This window comes from Ipomoea nil, unplaced genomic scaffold (genome assembly GCF_001879475.1).
Source record: "Ipomoea nil cultivar Tokyo-kokei standard unplaced genomic scaffold, Asagao_1.1 scaffold2845, whole genome shotgun sequence".
In the NCBI taxonomy this organism is placed as follows: Eukaryota; Viridiplantae; Streptophyta; class Magnoliopsida; order Solanales; family Convolvulaceae; genus Ipomoea; species Ipomoea nil.
Window position 1 is genome coordinate 9,013,286 of NW_017619273.1, and position 18,109 is coordinate 9,031,394.

The following is an 18,109-nucleotide window of genomic DNA, read 5'->3' on the forward strand; positions in this document are numbered from 1 at the left end:
TCAAGAAAAATTCTTTTTACATTACAAAAGTATGTCATCAACATACAATAAATGATAATATACTTCAAAGAAAATCACAATTTTAATTATTCAATTGTTTTGAAATTGTCAATGTAATTTTATATTTTAATTTTTGAAATCTAGTTCTCTAATTATCCTAAAAATTATAAATTTAGTCGTAGTGTTATATGCTTGATTATGAAATAATTAAAGAATTAGATTTCAAAAAATAAATTAAAAGAAGGAATCACACTGGTGATTTGAAAACACTTGAAACACAATTATGATTTTTTTTAATTAAAAAGAAAAATATAAAATTTTCGTGCATAAATAATAAATGTATTACTAATCTAATTTGGGTGCATCATGATATCAACACCGACCCTATATTTTTTTTTTATAAAAATAGGAAGGGGGGAACCCAAGCAAAGCAACAGAATTACAAAGAGTTCATTGTGATACGCCAAACTGGTAGACTATCCCTGTCATTATCTAGTAAAGTTGTAATTTCGTCAGGGGGATCTGTCAAGGAGAGGAGTCCAAAGTCGTGGTTGATAGCCATTTTTGCAAGAGCATCAGCTACATAATTTTGCTCGCGGTTGATGGCAGAAACTTGCCAATGGTTGAGGCGTCGGAGCTCTTTTTTGCAGGCCTCTAAGATGTTGTGGGCAGCTATACAAGAGGGTCTTGAGTCTTGCAGGAAGTTGACGACGTCGCTGGAGTCACTTTCTATTAGGACATTAGAGTATCCTTTCGCAATAGCAAACTGAATCCCTTTTAAGATGGACCAGGCTTCCGCTTCGAGGGGAGTACAAGTGCCAAGCTTGGCAATGAAGCCGGTAATCCATTCACCAGAAGAGTTTCTTATTACGCCACCACAGCCTGCTGTAAGGGAGAGAGGTGCAACCGAACCATCAATATTTAATTTGAGTGTACCTGGTGGAGGCTTCTTCCAAGTAAGCATTTTCCAGGACTGATCAACTGTGGGTATAGGGTTCATGCATCTAGCAAAGGAATTGTTGATATCTTCTATGTGGGTTCTGATTTGCTGGACTTTGACGCTTAGTGGCTTGACTAAGTTCTTGAAGATAGCTTCATTTCGCCATTTCCATACCCACCATAGAGTGACAGCGAAGGTGATGTTGTCGCTTACTGGTCTTCTACCATTTCCTTTGGCTGCAACACCTTTATCGAGCCAAGGAACAAGGGGGAGGTGCTTCGTTTTATCGTGAAACTCAGGGAGGATGGCTGTCCAAATAGCTTCGGCCGCCGGACAAAAGCGAAGAACGTGATTAGTATCCTCGGGTGTTCCTACGCAAGTCCAGCAGGAATCGTCGTTTGTGAGCTTGCGTTGTGTGCGGCAGAGATTGGTCATGATCTTGTTGTGCCTGACAAGCCATAAGAAAAAGCAAATGCGGCTAGGAATCTTAAGCTTCCAAATGGCATTCCATCTGGATGCTTCAACATCAATTGGAGGATTGGAGATAGTGTCGTAAGCAGAGCTGACTGAGAAGGAGCCATTGGGTTCCTTATGCCAAACTATTTGATCATTCAAGAGGGAGTCTTGCTGGAGAATGAATGTAGAGAGTTTGTTTAGTAGACTTACAGGAAGAAGCTGGTCTAACAGATCCCAATTCCAACCTTCATCTGGAATCCAGTAATCTGTCACATAATTGTTCAGAGATGAGGGCGCTATTTGGGCAGTAATACATTCAAGTAGCGGACGGTCATCAAGCCATATGTCTAGCCAAAAGCGGGTTGAGACTCCATTTCTTACGTGCCACTTTAACCCCTTGCGAACAAATGGCAGGGATTGGAGAATGCATCTCCAAGCAATAGAACTGTTGGTATGTGGGAGCCAAGAGGTCCAGTCAGTGGGAACTAAACCATACCTAGCTTTGAAGAGTTTGATCCATAGGCAATCTTCGTCTTGATAGAGTCTCCAGGCAAGCTTTGCTAAGAAAGCCAAATTCATGTGTTTGAGGTTTTTGATACCAAGACCACCATTATCCTTACGTTTTGTGACAGTGTCCCAGTTGACTAAGTAACATTTTCTGATGCCGTCCTTAGCGCCCCAAAGAAAGCTACGTATGATCTTTTCTATGGCTTCGATCACACCTAACGGGAATGGCATAGTCTGCATAGAATAATAAGGAATAGCAGTCAGGACTGATTGGATCATGATGTGGCGGCCGGCTAATGACAGAGTTTTTGACTTCCATCCTGCAAGCCGATTTTGGATCTTCTCCAAAATGCCTTTGAATAAATCCTTGTTAAATCTGCCATGGATTGTGGGCAGTCCCAAATGGATGCCCATATCTGGAACAGTGGAGATTCCTAAAGCCTGCGAAATCTGTTGACTGATGCTGGGATCCACGTTCTTTGAAAAGAAGAGGGATGATTTGGTATTGTTGATTTTCTGGCCGGAACATGAACAAAATAGCTCGAGGCATCTCAATATTTCCGAGGCCTGCTGCATCGTGGCCTCCCCAAAAAAGACTAAGTCATCTGCGAAAAAAAGATGCGACATGTTAGGTGCATTGTGGGAAATTCTAACTCCTTTCCAAGTACCATGATTAACAGAGTTTTGGACAATATGACTAAGCCTTTCAATACATAGAACGAATAGGAGAGGGGAAATAGGGTCTCCCTGTCTAATTCCTTTTTCCGGGGCAAACCAATCCGTCAGGTGACCATTCCAAAAAACCGCGAGGCGGGATGATGTTATGCAGTGCATTATGTTCCTTATCCAAGACTGGTTGAAGCCAATATCTCTGAGGGTGTCTTCGATGAAGCTCCATGACAGCCTATCGAATGCCTTTTCAAGATCGATCTTTAGTGCCATCCATCCTGTTTTACCCTTCTTAGTACGAAAGGAGTTAAGTACTTCTTGATAGGCTAGAGAATTATCGATTATCTGTCTTCCTTGGATGAAGCTTGATTGATGAGGGCCTACAAGTTTACCAGCAATGTCTTTTAACCGGGTAGCCATGATCTTGGTTATAAGCTTGTAAGCAACGTTGCAAAGGCCGATTGGCCGGAACTGTTTGATGTATTCCGGGTTCTGCACGTTTGGGATGAGTGACAAAATAGTATCATTGCAGCCTGGGGGTAAGATTCCATGCTCAAAGAAGTGCATTGTAAATTTAACTAGGCAGCCGCCTGTAGAAGACCAAGTCCTTTGGAAAAAAGCTGCTGTAAAGCCATCAGGGCCCGGGGCTTTACATGGGGCCATATCGAACAGAGCTGTTTTGACTTCTTCTACACATATGGGAAGGTTAACCGTGTGCCAGTCTTCATTCGGGAGGTGGGGAAAGCAGCCGTGTTGGAGGTTCTGTAAGGATGTCCCATTATCTGCTGAATATAAGTCTAAATAAAAGTCGTGGACGTGTTTTAGTAACAAAGCATCCTCGCAGATAACCAGATCATCCACGCCTCTAAGGTGTGGAATTTTGGAGTGAGATTGTTTGATAGAGGTTGCAAGTTGATAGAAGCGTGTATTGCGATCTCCGGATTTAATCCACTCCTCCCGTGAGCGTTGAAACCAAGATAGCTCCTCTTGGTATAGAGTTTCATCTAGTTCCTTGCGTAATCTGCGATTGAGCCTTAGCAGATCTAATCTTGGTCCTCTTGAGAGGCTTCGCTGGACACCCTTTAATCTGCCTAGGAGATGTTTTTTCCTCTTGAGAATGTTGCCAAAGGAGTTTCTTGTAACACCCCGTGTTACGGCCCTTAATCCCGAATTAATTATTTAATTAATTCCATTAATAATAATTAAAAAGGATTTAATTTGATTAGAAATCCCTTTAATTAATTAACGTGGTCCACCACGGATCATGGACCCTTGCCTAAACATAGTCATAAGCATATTAGGAATAAAGAAAGTATACCTTTACTATTCAGATTATGGTTAGGATTCTCTTTAATTAATTAATATGGTCCACCATAGTTCATGGGCCCTTATCCATAAACCCAATTCTTAGTCCCAAAAGGAATAGCATTAGCAAGCCTATAATATTAGTTCCTAATTAGGACTCCTAAATATATAAATAGGGGACTTAAGAGGCACCTAGAAACCCCCCACCACAATAATGCCCCACCACCCAAAGAGCTCCAAGAATCCCCTTAGAAGAAATCAAGAAAGCAAGAAAGCTTAAAGAAAGACCCTTCATAGCCAAGGAATTAATTAAGGCTAAGAGGTAACCCATGTCTCAACAAAACCTATTTTCATAGTTATGATTCCCCCTTAGGATCCCCCATATTATTGTATGTTGATGATTCGTTATATTGATAATTGGTGTTATGATTCCATTGATGTTCTTGATGATCTTGACGATGATGGTTCTTGATAATTATGGTGTTCTTGATGATTATATGACGTTCTTGATAATGACATGGTGTTCTTGATGTTCTTAATGATTATATGAGGTTCTTGATAGTTGTATGATATTCCTACCGAATCTTGATTTTGGAAGATGAATTGTAATTAGAACCCTAGGTTATATCGTGGAATTCGTATGGTATTATTCTTGGTATATTGGGTGGGATTTCGCATGATTGGGTGTTTATTATGTTTAGAAAAGCATGATAGGTTATGTGCCGTTTGTTTCTTGATTTTGATCCGTTAATTGTCTACGTGTGTTATCAATTGCGTTTGAAAGTGTCTGAGCATGGTTTCGGGTTCCACAAAGGTTCCCGGGGCGTTTATTGTGTTAATGAGTCAGTGGGGGGTAGGTGGGGGTAGGGGACCCGCCACCTACCCGCGGCCAAAAAGGGGAGCTCCGGCAGCGGGCAGCCGGCGGGCGGGCAGCTGCCCGCCGGGCACCCGCTGCCCGGAACAGTAAATACCGGCGGGCAATCGGCTGGTAAACCCCCACCCACCGGCTACCAGCTGGAAATTCCCACACTTCGGGACTCTAGCTTCCCCGTTTGATGTTCCCCCGACCCCCGTGGTGTCCCAACGGACTCCGTCTATCGTGCCTATGTCTAGTTCGATATTTCGGGTACCGTTCGTAGGTTGTATGAGTCTTATATATTGCATGCTAGTTGAATTGGTATCCCGTTGACCTAGGTATAAGAAGTATGAACCCCTTAGGAGTATTCTTAGTTGTGGATGACCACGCATAGGTTTCGTTATACGTTTTCCCCCTTCCCAATGTGTTAATATGGGTTGCATGTGCTTGCTATGTGTTATGTGTGCATGTCACCCCGATTTGGTTGAGATCAATCGGGCTACACGGGCAGTCGGATGGGCTGAGAACCATACCGGCTGTTAACCAGGCTGGTAAAGACCAGTCAGGTATATAAATATTATATAGGACTAAGTTCCACTATACGGGCAGTCGGATGGGCTGAGAACCATACCGGCTGTTAACCAGGCTGGTAAAGACCGGTCAGGTATACAAATATTATATAGGACAAAGGTCCACTATACGGGCAGTTGAATGGGCTGAGAACCATCCCAACTGTTAACCAGGCTGGTAAAGACCGGTCAGGTATATAAATATTATGTAGGACAAAGGTCCATCAGTCGGTTGCGATCGGCTCCTCCGTAATGTGAGACGGGGCAGGGTGCTGCGGGGCCGTGTCAGAGCTATATGCGCTGACCCTCATGTATGGGCATGCGATTGGTCCTGTGGCGCCAACAAAATGTGCTATATGATGAGATAAGAAGGATTGATGTTGTGACTGTTATGGAAACGTGACCATAGGATTCTTGCTAGTAAACTATACATGTTTAATTGTGATTATTGGTTGTGTTTATTTATAACTGTGCCCTATGTCGAGAATTGTATATACTTGATTATGACTGTTGATTATGTGTACCCCTATTTGTCGAGTCGGTTCCCTGATTTGAAAACTAGAGTCTCTTAGGATATACCTTCATGCTTCGAAATGACTTTTCGTATATCTATGTATATAACTATATGTATTGTATTTCAACGCGTTGGAGTGGGTTACCAGCATCTCTCGCTGAACAGATATATTTGGCTTTCAGGCACAGAAGAATAAGTCACTGGAGCGCGCTAGAACTTGGAACGTAGAAGTAGATAGTTTCCCTTTCGGCCTGCGTGCCATGCTTATGCATTTACATTATTGAGCATATTAGTTAGTTAGCCTGTGCACCGGAGTTCTCTAGCTCAGGTGTGGCATAGCACCCCGTACTCTTGTATTATGTTTTGGGATTTAATGAGATTTCACCTTTATTTTATAAGTTTTAAATGTCTTGAAAATCTGGGGTGTTACTGTAACACCCCAGATTTTCAAGACATTTAAAAACTTATATAGCAAGGGTATTATCTCATTAAATCCCAAAACGTAATACAAGTGTACGGGGTGCTATGCCACACCTGAGCTAGAGAACCCAGGTGCACAGGCTAACTAACTAATATCCTCAATAATGTAAATGCATAATATGGCACGCAGGCCGAAAAGGGAACTATCTACTTCTACGTTCCGAGTTCTAGCGCGCTCCAGTGACTTATTCTTCTGTGCCTGAAAGCCAAATATATCTGTTCAGCGAGAGATGCTGGTAACCCACTCCAACGCGTTGAAATACAATACATATAGAGATATATATAGATATACGAAAAACCATTTTGAGCACGAAGATATATCCTACGAACTCTAGCTTTAAAACCGGGAATGACTCGACAGATAAGGCTAGACACAAGCAACAGTTATAACGAGCATATGCAGTTCACAACAGATAAGGCAGATAAGGCAAATCATAAACAATAATCAGAACCCAACATGAACAATCCCCAATATAAATCCCATAGTCACATCCCCCAAGATACTCGTAATCACAACTCATCAATGTCACAACACATAACACACTTTGTTGGCGCCGCAGGACCAATCGCATGCCCATACATGAGGGTCAGTGCATATAGCTCTGACACGGCCCCGCAGCACCCTGCCCCGTATCGCAACACGGAGGGGTCGATCGCAACCGACCAATGAACCGCAGCTCATAAGAATGTGTAATCTGACTGTAGCCAGGAATTCCCATCTGACTACAGCCAGCCTCCGAACCGCTGCTCGGGAAAATGTCATCTGATTGCAGCCAGGAATTCCCATCTGACTACAACCAGCTTCTGGACCGCTGCCCAGGATACCGTCATCCGACCACAGCCAGGAATTCCCATCTGACTGTAGCCGGCTTCTGAACCGCAGCTCAGGAATAACCAATCCGATCGCAACTGAATTGGGGTAACACGCACACATAACACATAGCAAGCACATGCAACCCACATTACACGTTGGGAAGGGGAATAAACGTATAAATAAACCTATGCGTGAACCATCACCAACTAAGAATAGTCCTAAGGGGTTCATACTTCTTCCTCCTAGGTCAACCGGGTACCAATTCAACTAGCATGCAATATAATCGACTCGTAAACCTACGAATGGTACCCGAAATACCAAACTAGACATAGGCACGACAAACGGGGTCCGTTGGGACACCACGGGGATCGGGGAAACAACAAACGGGGAAGCCGGGGTCCCGAGGGGGGGAAGGATTCCAGCGGGTAGCCGGTGGGTGGGGGTCACCCGCCGGCTACCCGCCGGGCAATACTGTTCCGGGCAGCGGGTCACCGGCGGGCAGCTGCCCGCCCGCCGGCTGCCCGCTGCCGGAACAGTGTTCTCAGCCGTGGGTAGGTGGCGGGTCCCCTACCCCCCACCTACCCCCCACTGACTCTTTTCATCAACTTTTCGCCCCGGGAACCAAAGTGGAACCCGAAACCATGCTTGGACACTTTACAACGTAATTAACGGCAACACGTAAACAATTAACGGATCAAATACGAGAAACGAACGGCACATACCCTATCATGCTTTTCTAAACATAATCAACACCCAAACATGCGATTTCCCCACCCGAAAACCCAAGAACAATATCATACGGTACAACCTAGGGTTCTAATCACTTTTATATCAACAAGAATACGATTCGCCTTCTAATTGCAAGATTCGGTAAGAATAACATATAATCCCCAAGGATACCAATCAATCATCAAAAACACCATAATTGCCAAGAACAATACATAATCATCAAGAATCCCAATTAATTATCAAGAACATCATAATTATCAAGAAACTCCCAATATCAAGATTATCAAGATTCCTCATTATATCAACATCAATAACAATCACAATACTCGCCATTCACAATAATATGGGGAAACCCTAAGGGGAAAACCATAGCTATGAAAATAGGTTTTGTTGAGACATGGGTTACCTCTTAGCCTTAATTAATTCCTTGGCTATGAAGGATCTTTCTTTAAGCTTCCTTGCTTTCTTGATTTCTCCTAAGGGGATTCTTGGAGCTCTTTTGGGGGTGGTGGGGCGTTATTCTTGTGGGGGGTTCTAGGTGCCTCTTAAGTCCCCTATTTATATATTTAGGAGTCCTGGTTAGGAACTAATATTATAGGCTTGCTAATTCTATTCCTTTTGGAACTAAGGATTGGGTTTAGGGATAAGGGTCCATGGCCCATAGTGGACCATATTAATTAATTAAAGGGAATCCTAATCGTAGTCTGAATAGTAAAAGGCCTACTTCCTTTATTCCTAATAGATAACTAGGTCTAGGATTCCTAATTAGAATCTGAATAGTAAAGGGTTTACTTTCTTTATTCCTAATAGGCTTAGGACTCTAATTTAGGCAAGGGTCCACGGTTCATGGTGGACCTTTATTAATTAATTAAAGGAAACCTAACCGAATTAAATCATATTTAATTATTATTAACGGGATTAATTTAATAATTAATCGGGATTGAAGGCCGTAACACGGGGTGTTACACTCTCCCCCCCTTACGAGAAGCTTCGTCCCCGAAGCTTGGAAATCATTGCAGGGTTAACGAGTCAAGAGAAGAACCGTGGTCCTATAGAGAAGGTATTCCACGGGGAAATTGTATACTTGCACGCCTATGTGTGTTGGGTTTTTGGGAGCGATTGGGTTTTACAGGGCTAAGAGAGTGGGTTTCAAACTTGAGGACACGGTGAATTCAGGAATTAGGGTCAAGTTTTCGAGGTTGCAACTTAGGTTGTGAGGTTGCCACTTGTATGGAATTGTTAAAACATGGGATTGAGAATGGGGTCTGAAGGGTAGAAAGGGTTTTGAAATAAGGAAGGGGTCGATTTTCCGAGGAAGGGAAAGGAATTCGGCTAGGATGGGTTAAGGTTTCTCGATCCCAAGTGAATAATCTGGTTAGATGCTTTGATCATGATGCGCCGACGAGCTGATGATCCTCCTTCCTTGGTGTTGGTGCTTGCTTGATTTTAAGATCCTTGTTAGACCTTGCTTCCTAGGCTAAGGTTTCATCCTTCTCTTCTTTCTTGAGGGAATTTCCCGTGGTGATTCAACACTTACTTCTTTAATGCGCCCAGGGTCTTGACCGAGTTGGGTCAACCAAGCCAATCTCTTAGGGCGCACTTCCCAAATTCTTCCCAAAGTCTCTTGGGAGTCGATGGACTTTGGGTTGAATTTCTCTTCTTATTGAATTTCATCTCCTCTTTAGTGGATGAAGTTCTTAGTAAGACTTCATGTCTTACCCGAGGTTCGGCATTGTTGTGCCCTGTTTGTGTTATTTTTAATGATGAAGGTGTCCTTGCGTGCCCTTTTTCTTTTAAAGCGCAGTCGGTTACCAAATCTCGTTGTGGGATGACTTGGCGACTTTACGAGTCGGCTCATTTCCTTGTGGGTCCTTAATGACCCTTGAAGTCTTGGCGCGAATGTGTTCTTCACCCTTTTGCTTAGCACCATGGGCTACGTAGTTCTTGATTCCATACAACTTGTAAGGAGTCCTCTGATTTGCTCGAACGATGTCCATTGTTTGGAGGGGTCCCGGTCCATCCTTAGCATTTTGACTTTTAAGGTTTCCGTGGGTTCTTTGCACGAGTTGCCTCCTTGGTTTGCGCAATCCTTTACGCCAAACATCCCTAGTCGGTTGTATCGTAGGATCCAACTTCAATTGCTCGTGCAATGTAATTGATTGTGATTTCCCGATGGTGTCTCGTGCGTCAACGTAGGACACTATGTTTGGGTGGTCCATGGTTCCTTACCCAAGACTCACATTCCTCAATCGAGGCACAAAAGTGCGCCACAAATCAATAAAATGTGGGGTTAAGGAATCAGCACATTGTACCAGTGGGCGCGAGGTGGGCGGTCGTCCGCCTGCCAAGCTCCTGCCAAGGACCCGCCAAGGTCCCGTCAAGGACCCGTTGGGGACCCGCGGGAAAGTGACTAGAAATAGTCAATTCCTTCGGGAAAGACCCCAAAAATGCACAGATTCATGTCCTGACGAGTCCCATGCCCTTGTGCACAATAAAAGGGACTTGGATACATAGGATGACCCATCGTACAATGTTCATTGATCCTTAAGCACGAGTTCTAGAGGTAGATATACATACATATATATATCTATGTTTTCTTGGTCTGGGTTTAAAGGGGTGTAAGAAGTGCAAGGGCTAGGTTTCAAAGTCGAGGGGCGGATAGGGTCGATGTCTCAAGGTTGTAATACAGGAAGGAAGGTTGCCACCTTGTACGGGTTTGTTTGTAATGAGGGATCAAGAGCGAGGTTTGGTGTGATAGGACGGATTCTTTAACGAAATGGTACTTGATTGGCAAGGGGAGGGAAAGGGGCTAAGGATTCTTGGCTTCGAGTGATTATGCCTGTTTGGGGCTTGGTTGTGGCGTGCAGTCGAACTGGTGATCCCTTTTCCTTGGCTTTGTTTGATTCTAAGATTTTCGTTTGATCTTCCTGTGTGGAAGTCCCCTTCGTCTCTATGGCTTCTAGGGGAATTCTCGTGATGGTTTCCGTGCACGTTCCCCTCGGATGTCCAGAAGTCTGGACCTAGTCGGTTTAGTGGGTCAAACCCCTAGGTCTTGACTCTTAATCCTTGCCGAGGGTTCTTAAGGGTAAGGGGGTTTCGGGTTAGTCTTTCTTGTTCTATTGGGTTTCATCCCTTCCTTGGTGGATGAAATTCTTAGCAAGGCTTTATTTCCTCCTTGAGGTTCGGCCTGTTGCACCTATTTGACGATGTTTTCTGTAGCGAGGGCCCCTGACATATTGAACGTATTTGTTTGCCCGCTCTTGTCAACGCATGGCGTTCCTCGGTGGCGTACGTACAGGCTATGGTTCCTCGTGAAGCCTTCACGGTTTTCGTGCAAGGGTGGGGTGATACGTATTCGTAACCTCCACCTACTTCGCCGATTCCTATCTAACAACTTATTTTAATATTGAATCAATGAATGTCGGTTCTTCACGCCCCTGGGCAGGGTAAGGGCCTTATGCTGCTCTACGGTTTTTAACAGAGTTTCCAAACGGAGTGGGGATATGAACTTAGATTAAGGGCAATAAAAATTTAGGGTTTCCGAGGGTTTGGGTTAAGCGCAACAAAGGGTGAGCAAGGTCATGACGGTTGCGAATTTGCTCTTAAGGTAAATAAGGATTCGGGGTGGGAGTTTTCAACAAATAGGGGTATCAAGATGCTGGGGTTTCAGGGCGGATGATACTTTAAATTGGGGTGGTGGGGTCGCAAGGTGTCGCGATATACTTACCTTGCACCCAAGGATTCGACTAATGGTGTCGTTCCTTTGCTACTTTAATAGGTGTCCTAGTTCTCCTTCCTGTTTGTTGTAGCCGCAACCCGGGTTTGCCGAGATAAGGCAACTTGTCGGAAGGTGCACGTCATTTTTCTGACTCGGGGGTTATCGTGGTTACCCTGGGCTGGTGCGTATTGCAGTCCGTCCCTTTTAGCAGTCCTGACTGTAACGCCTCTTCTTAGTAGTCATCCAAATCTTCCTTTTCTTTGGTCAGGGTCCTTGTCAAGTCTTTTGACGGGAGTTAGGACGAGGTGATTTACCGGGTAAGTGTACGTTACCGCGTTGTGGAAGTAAACTTATCTATTCGCACCCTTACCTGGTGTGGTAAGCGTAGGGGAAGGTTCCTTAAATTAGTGAGGGATAAAGTGAGGGGAGGTTATGTGTAGGTTTCACAATCTCACCGCGCGTCCTAAGATTCCTGAGTCCTATGTTCCTAAATACCTAGAGTTCAAGCTTAATGTCTTAAAGTCCGGTCTTAAGAGTTTTATCCTAGGGTGAAACTTAGGCTCTGATACCAACTGTAACACCCCAGATTTTCAAGACATTTAAAAACTTATATAGCAAGGGTATTATCTCATTAAATCCCAAAACGTAATACAAGTGTACGGGGTGCTATGCCACACCTGAGCTAGAGAACCCAGGTGCACAGGCTAACTAACTAATATCCTCAATAATGTAAATGCATAATATGGCACGCAGGCCGAAAAGGGAACTATCTACTTCTACATTCCGAGTTCTAGCGCGCTCCAGTGACTTATTCTTCTGTGCCTGAAAGCCAAATATATCTGTTCAGCGAGAGATGCTGGTAACCCACTCCAACGCGTTGAAATACAATACATATAGAGATATATATAGATATACGAAAAACCATTTTGAGCACGAAGATATATCCTACGAACTCTAGCTTTAAAACCGGGAATGACTCGACAGATAAGGCTAGACACAAGCAACAGTTATAACGAGCATATGCAGTTCACAACAGATAAGGCAGATAAGGCAAATCATAAACAATAATCAGAACCCAACATGAACAATCCCCAATATAAATCCCATAGTCACATCCCCCAAGATACTCGTAATCACAACTCATCCATGTCACAACACATAACACACTTTGTTGGCGCCACAGGACCAATCGCATGCCCATACATGAGGGTCAGCGCATATAGCTCTGACACGGCCCCGCAGCACCCTGCCCCGTATCGCAACACGGAGGGGTCGATCGCAACCGACCAATGAACCGCAGCTCATAAGAATGTGTAATCTGACTGTAGCCAGGAATTCCCATCTGACTACAGCCAGCCTCCGAACCGCTGCTCGGGAAAATGTCATCTGATTGCAGCCAGGAATTCCCATCTGACTACAACCAGCTTCTGGACCGCTGCCCAGGATACCGTCATCCGACCACAGCCAGGAATTCCCATCTGACTGTAGCCGGCTTCTGAACCGCAGCTCAGGAATAACCAATCCGATCGCAACCGAATTGGGGTAACACGCACACATAACACATAGCAAGCACATGCAACCCACATTACACGTTGGGAAGGGGAATAAACGTATAAATAAACCTATGCGTGAACCATCACCAACTAAGAATAGTCCTAAGGGGTTCATACTTCTTCCTCCTAGGTCAACCGGGTACCAATTCAACTAGCATGCAATATAATCGACTCGTAAACCTACGAATGGTACCCGAAATACCAAACTAGACATAGGCACGACAAACGGGGTCCGTTGGGACACCACGGGGATCGGGGAAACAACAAACGGGGAAGCCGGGGTCCCGAGGGGGGGAAGGATTCCAGCGGGTAGCCGGTGGGTGGGGGTCACCCGCCGGCTGCCCGCCGGGCAATACTGTTCCGGGCAGCGGGTCACCGGCGGGCAGCTGCCCGCCCGCCGGCTGCCCGCTGCCGGAACAGTGTTCTCGGCCGTGGGTAGGTGGCGGGTCCCCTACCCCCCACTGACTCTTTTCATCAACTTTTCGCCCCGGGAACCAAAGTGGAACCCGAAACCATGCTTGGACACTTTACAACGTAATTAACGGCAACACGTAAACAATTAACGGATCAAATACGAGAAACGAACGGCACATACCCTATCATGCTTTTCTAAACATAATCAACACCCAAACATGCGATTTCCCCACCCGAAAACCCAAGAACAATATCATACGGTACAACCTAGGGTTCTAATCACTTTTATATCAACAAGAATACGATTCGCCTTCTAATTGCAAGATTCGGTAAGAATAACATATAATCCCCAAGGATACCAATCAATCATCAAAAACACCATAATTGCCAAGAACAATACATAATCATCAAGAATCCCAATTAATTATCAAGAACATCATAATTATCAAGAAACTCCCAATATCAAGATTATCAAGATTCCTCATTATATCAACATCAATAACAATCACAATACTCGCCATTCACAATAATATGGGGAAACCCTAAGGGGAAAACCATAGCTATGAAAATAGGTTTTGTTGAGACATGGGTTACCTCTTAGCCTTAATTAATTCCTTGGCTATGAAGGATCTTTCTTTAAGCTTCCTTGCTTTCTTGATTTCTCCTAAGGGGATTCTTGGAGCTCTTTTGGGGGTGGTGGGGCGTTATTCTTGTGGGGGGTTCTAGGTGCCTCTTAAGTCCCCTATTTATATATTTAGGAGTCCTGGTTAGGAACTAATATTATAGGCTTGCTAATTCTATTCCTTTTGGAACTAAGGATTGGGTTTAGGGATAAGGGTCCATGGCCCATAGTGGACCATATTAATTAATTAAAGGGAATCCTAATCGTAGTCTGAATAGTAAAAGGCCTACTTCCTTTATTCCTAATAGATAACTAGGTCTAGGATTCCTAATTAGAATCTGAATAGTAAAGGGTTTACTTTCTTTATTCCTAATAGGCTTAGGACTCTAATTTAGGCAAGGGTCCACGGTTCATGGTGGACCTTTATTAATTAATTAAAGGAAACCTAACCGAATTAAATCATATTTAATTATTATTAACGGGATTAATTTAATAATTAATCGGGATTGAAGGCCGTAACACGGGGTGTTACAGTTACATTTCTGCTCCATTTAGTAAGGGAGAGAGATGTTGATTCTAAGTTGGCCATTAACTCTCGATCGTTCGACCAGGATGACTGAATGCATGCCTGGAAGCTGTAGTGTGAGGCCCAGGCCAAATTGAATTTGAATCTGGAAATGCGCTGGTGAGGAGAACCATTAGCAGTGGATATGAGGAGTGGGGAGTGATCTGATCCTAGCATCGGTAGGTGGCGAACATTTGCTCCAGGAAAGAGGAGGCTCCAATCTGTACTACATAGCGCACGATCAAGCCTGGCTCCCTTGAAAGATGGTGTATCCATGCCCCTTATCCAAGTGTATGTGGAGCCTGAGTATCCTAGATCGATAAGGCCTTCTCTATAAATCCAATCATTGAAGTCGGAGCAACGCGAAGCAGAGAAAGTACTTGTGCTGCTGACTTCTTCTCTATTCGTAACAGAGTTAAAATCCCCCACTGTTAGCCAAGGAGCTTGGGGATGGAAAAATTGTCCTGACAGATCTGTAAATAGACGCTTCCTCAAAGACATGTTGGGACTACCATATACTGCAGACATAACCCATGGCGCCAGACTATTTTCAGATACCTGAAACGAAACAAATTGTGGATGAGTGTACAGGATATCTATTTTGATAGGATCAGTCCAAAGCAACCAAATACCCCCAGAATATCCCACAGCTTCTACTCTAATCCAATCTAAAAAACCAAGACTTGAACAAATAACATTTGCTCGGGCCCCTGAAACTTTGGGTTCGTAAAGGCAAACCAAAGAGGGTTTATGTAGGTGCAAAAAATATTTTAGGGTGCGCCTAAACGAGGAGGAGGCAGCACCTTGGCAATTCCAAGACAACACTATCATAAAGACAGAAAAAGTTAATGAAAAAGACGAGAGAATGTCTATTGACGCGGAGGGACTTCCCTATCAGAAACCATTGGGTCACATTGACCAGTATCGTCCAGCATGGCCACCACATGAGTTGGTTCCAAGGCCGGATCATCAACCTCGTCTGGCGGGACTTCCTTAAAGGTGTTCTCAAAATCAGCAAGAATGGGGGTGACCTGGTTATCATCACCGTGAGACACCGTATAGGTGATGATATTACTTCCCCCACTTGATCCCCTGACCACTGTGTGCTCTTGCTGGGCGGCAGCCCTATTCGGATAGAATCCTCTGCCGCCTCTCCCCCTAGAAGCGGTCTTGGTGGAAGATTGCGGTTGACGAAAAGGCAGCGGAGGTTCAGAAGGCCCGGGAGTGAATTGAGGATCTCTATGCTCCGAGCGTTGATGTCATCCCCGGTAGTTTGTTCTTATTCTGGGGAGTGGGATGGTAGGATGCTGGTCCACAAGAGAAGCTGGCTGGTCGTTGGTATCATTGAGGTCCGCTAGGGGCTCAAAGCGAGAATTCGTTGGAATATCTGCCGTCGGAGGTTGCGAGGAGACCGGCGCTACATTCTGGTTTACAGCACCCTGAGTCGAATTGTTATGAGTGGGAGCTCTGTTGAAATTTCTCCTATCCCTTCTTGTGACAAGCATCCAAGGCCCATATTTATCCTTGGGTTTCTATACTTGGCTAACAGGATCCGGTGTGGGATTGGCCATGGTTACGTCAACACCAGAATCGACAGGGAGAGATGCATCTTCCCCGCAATGTTCCATACGGTGGCTGTAGATTCCACATTTGAAGCAAATCTGGTGGATCCCCTCGTATTCGATAGGCCATTCTGTACCATTGATTACGAAATTTGACAAGAGAGGCTTGGATATGTCCAGTTCGGCACATACCTTTGCGAACTTCCCTTTGGAGGCTAAACCAGAGGTGACATCGATTTTGATTGGCCGGCCGATAACTTTCCCAATCTTCTTCAAGAAATCATCGTCGAAGTATTCAATTGGGAGGGAGGGGAAACAAATCCATGCCAGAAGCTTGTCTAACTTGCTATTCCTTGGATCAAAGTTGGGCCTCCATTGCTGGGTAACCAAATAGTGGTCAAGAACCATCCAAGGACCACCATATTTAGCTGCGTCGTAATCTGCTAGGTATTCGAATTTGGCTATGAAGTAATCGTGTGTGAGAGCAATCAATTCGAACCCGACTTCCGTTCTCCACATACGCTGCAGTCGTTGTAGAAGAAAGGAATAGCCGACTGTCCGTCCAAGAACACGCAAAATAAGCGAACGCCGCCATGGACGCCGAAGTCTCTCCTTCTCTTCTTTGGTTACCAAGATAACCGGGTAGTCGTATGTTTTGCCATTAGCCTCCATCTCATCGTCATCCGAGTCCGCCTTGTCTTCAGTAGCCGGTTGGGAGGGTCTTCGATTCCATGGATTGCTCGGAGTCGCAGCCGGAGATCTTCCTTGGGCGGAGTCCGGTGTGCTTGTTCTTTGTCCGACCGATGTCTCCATTAGACCTGAATCGGGGGGAAACTGGAAATTGATATCCGTTGAAGCTCTGCCTCTTTTGGCCCTTCTTGTACTCCTTTCAAGTAAATCTTGTTCTTCCGGCGACCGATTGGTCGCCATCGGCGAAGAGAAATCCGAAGGGGGTTCCGTCGACATCAAGCCGCTATTTATATTTCCACACCGACCCTATATTCGATCATAAATTTGAAATTAATTTCATAATCTAAATTAAATTTCATAAATCTCAAAATTTAACGTAAAAATAAATTCGAAACCCAAACAGATTGGGACAATAAAGCGTTCGGACCAATGTTACAAAATACGTTAGGCACCCAAACGGATTGGGACAATAAACCCAAACGGATTTTTTATTTTTTAATTTTTTTAATTTAAAAAAAATTAAAACTAAAAATTTTAAAAATTCACTAATAAAACATAAGGTTCCTCTAGTTTTTTCTTACAAACTATTTACGTAAGTGATTGTAAAATTGTTCAAAGTGTTGTTGAAACCATCTAAATACATAAATAAAAAAATTAAAAGCAAAAGAGGCATTTTTTTGAGAACTTCCATCTTTTTGAGAAATTGTTCAAAGTATTGTTGAAACTATCTCGAAAAAATACGCGATTTGAAAAAAAAATTGTCCAAAACGAATAACCGAGTTGAAAGTTATGCCTTGACAAGGTTTCTACACTTTACAACTAGTAGAAACTTCAAAAGTCAACACTCATATCTAGTAAATGGGGTATTTTGGTCATTTGATGCTTAACCGCGGATTATCAACCCTAAAAAAATATTAAAAAAAAAAAACAAAAACAAAAAACGGCTAGATCAGCCGGCTAGGCGGTCTAGGCGGCTGCCTAGCCGCCCGGCCGTGGAGGAGGCCGATTCCAGCCGTTTTTTTAAACACAACATTATATTCTTCCCTAGCCTCGGCGTGATTTTTGCAACACTGGTTCCAACACAACATTATATTCTTCCCTATCCCTATACAAGAGCCACGCATGCAACCGTGTTTTTCTTTGTTC

At 44.1% G+C, this 18,109-nt stretch overlaps 1 protein-coding gene across 1 annotated transcript; it reads right to left on the reverse strand.

Annotated features, from left to right (window-relative positions):
- Positions 1-439: 439 nt before the first annotated feature.
- Positions 440-17,203, reverse strand: LOC109159944. Its single transcript, XM_019308057.1, has 5 exons — positions 16,259-17,203; positions 15,614-15,742; positions 15,515-15,535; positions 14,775-15,269; positions 440-3,682 (listed from the first exon to the last, which is right to left on the reverse strand). Exons 1-5 carry the CDS (start codon positions 17,201-17,203, stop codon positions 440-442), a joined length of 4,833 nt encoding a protein of 1,610 aa, XP_019163602.1.
- Positions 17,204-18,109: the final 906 nt, after the last annotated feature.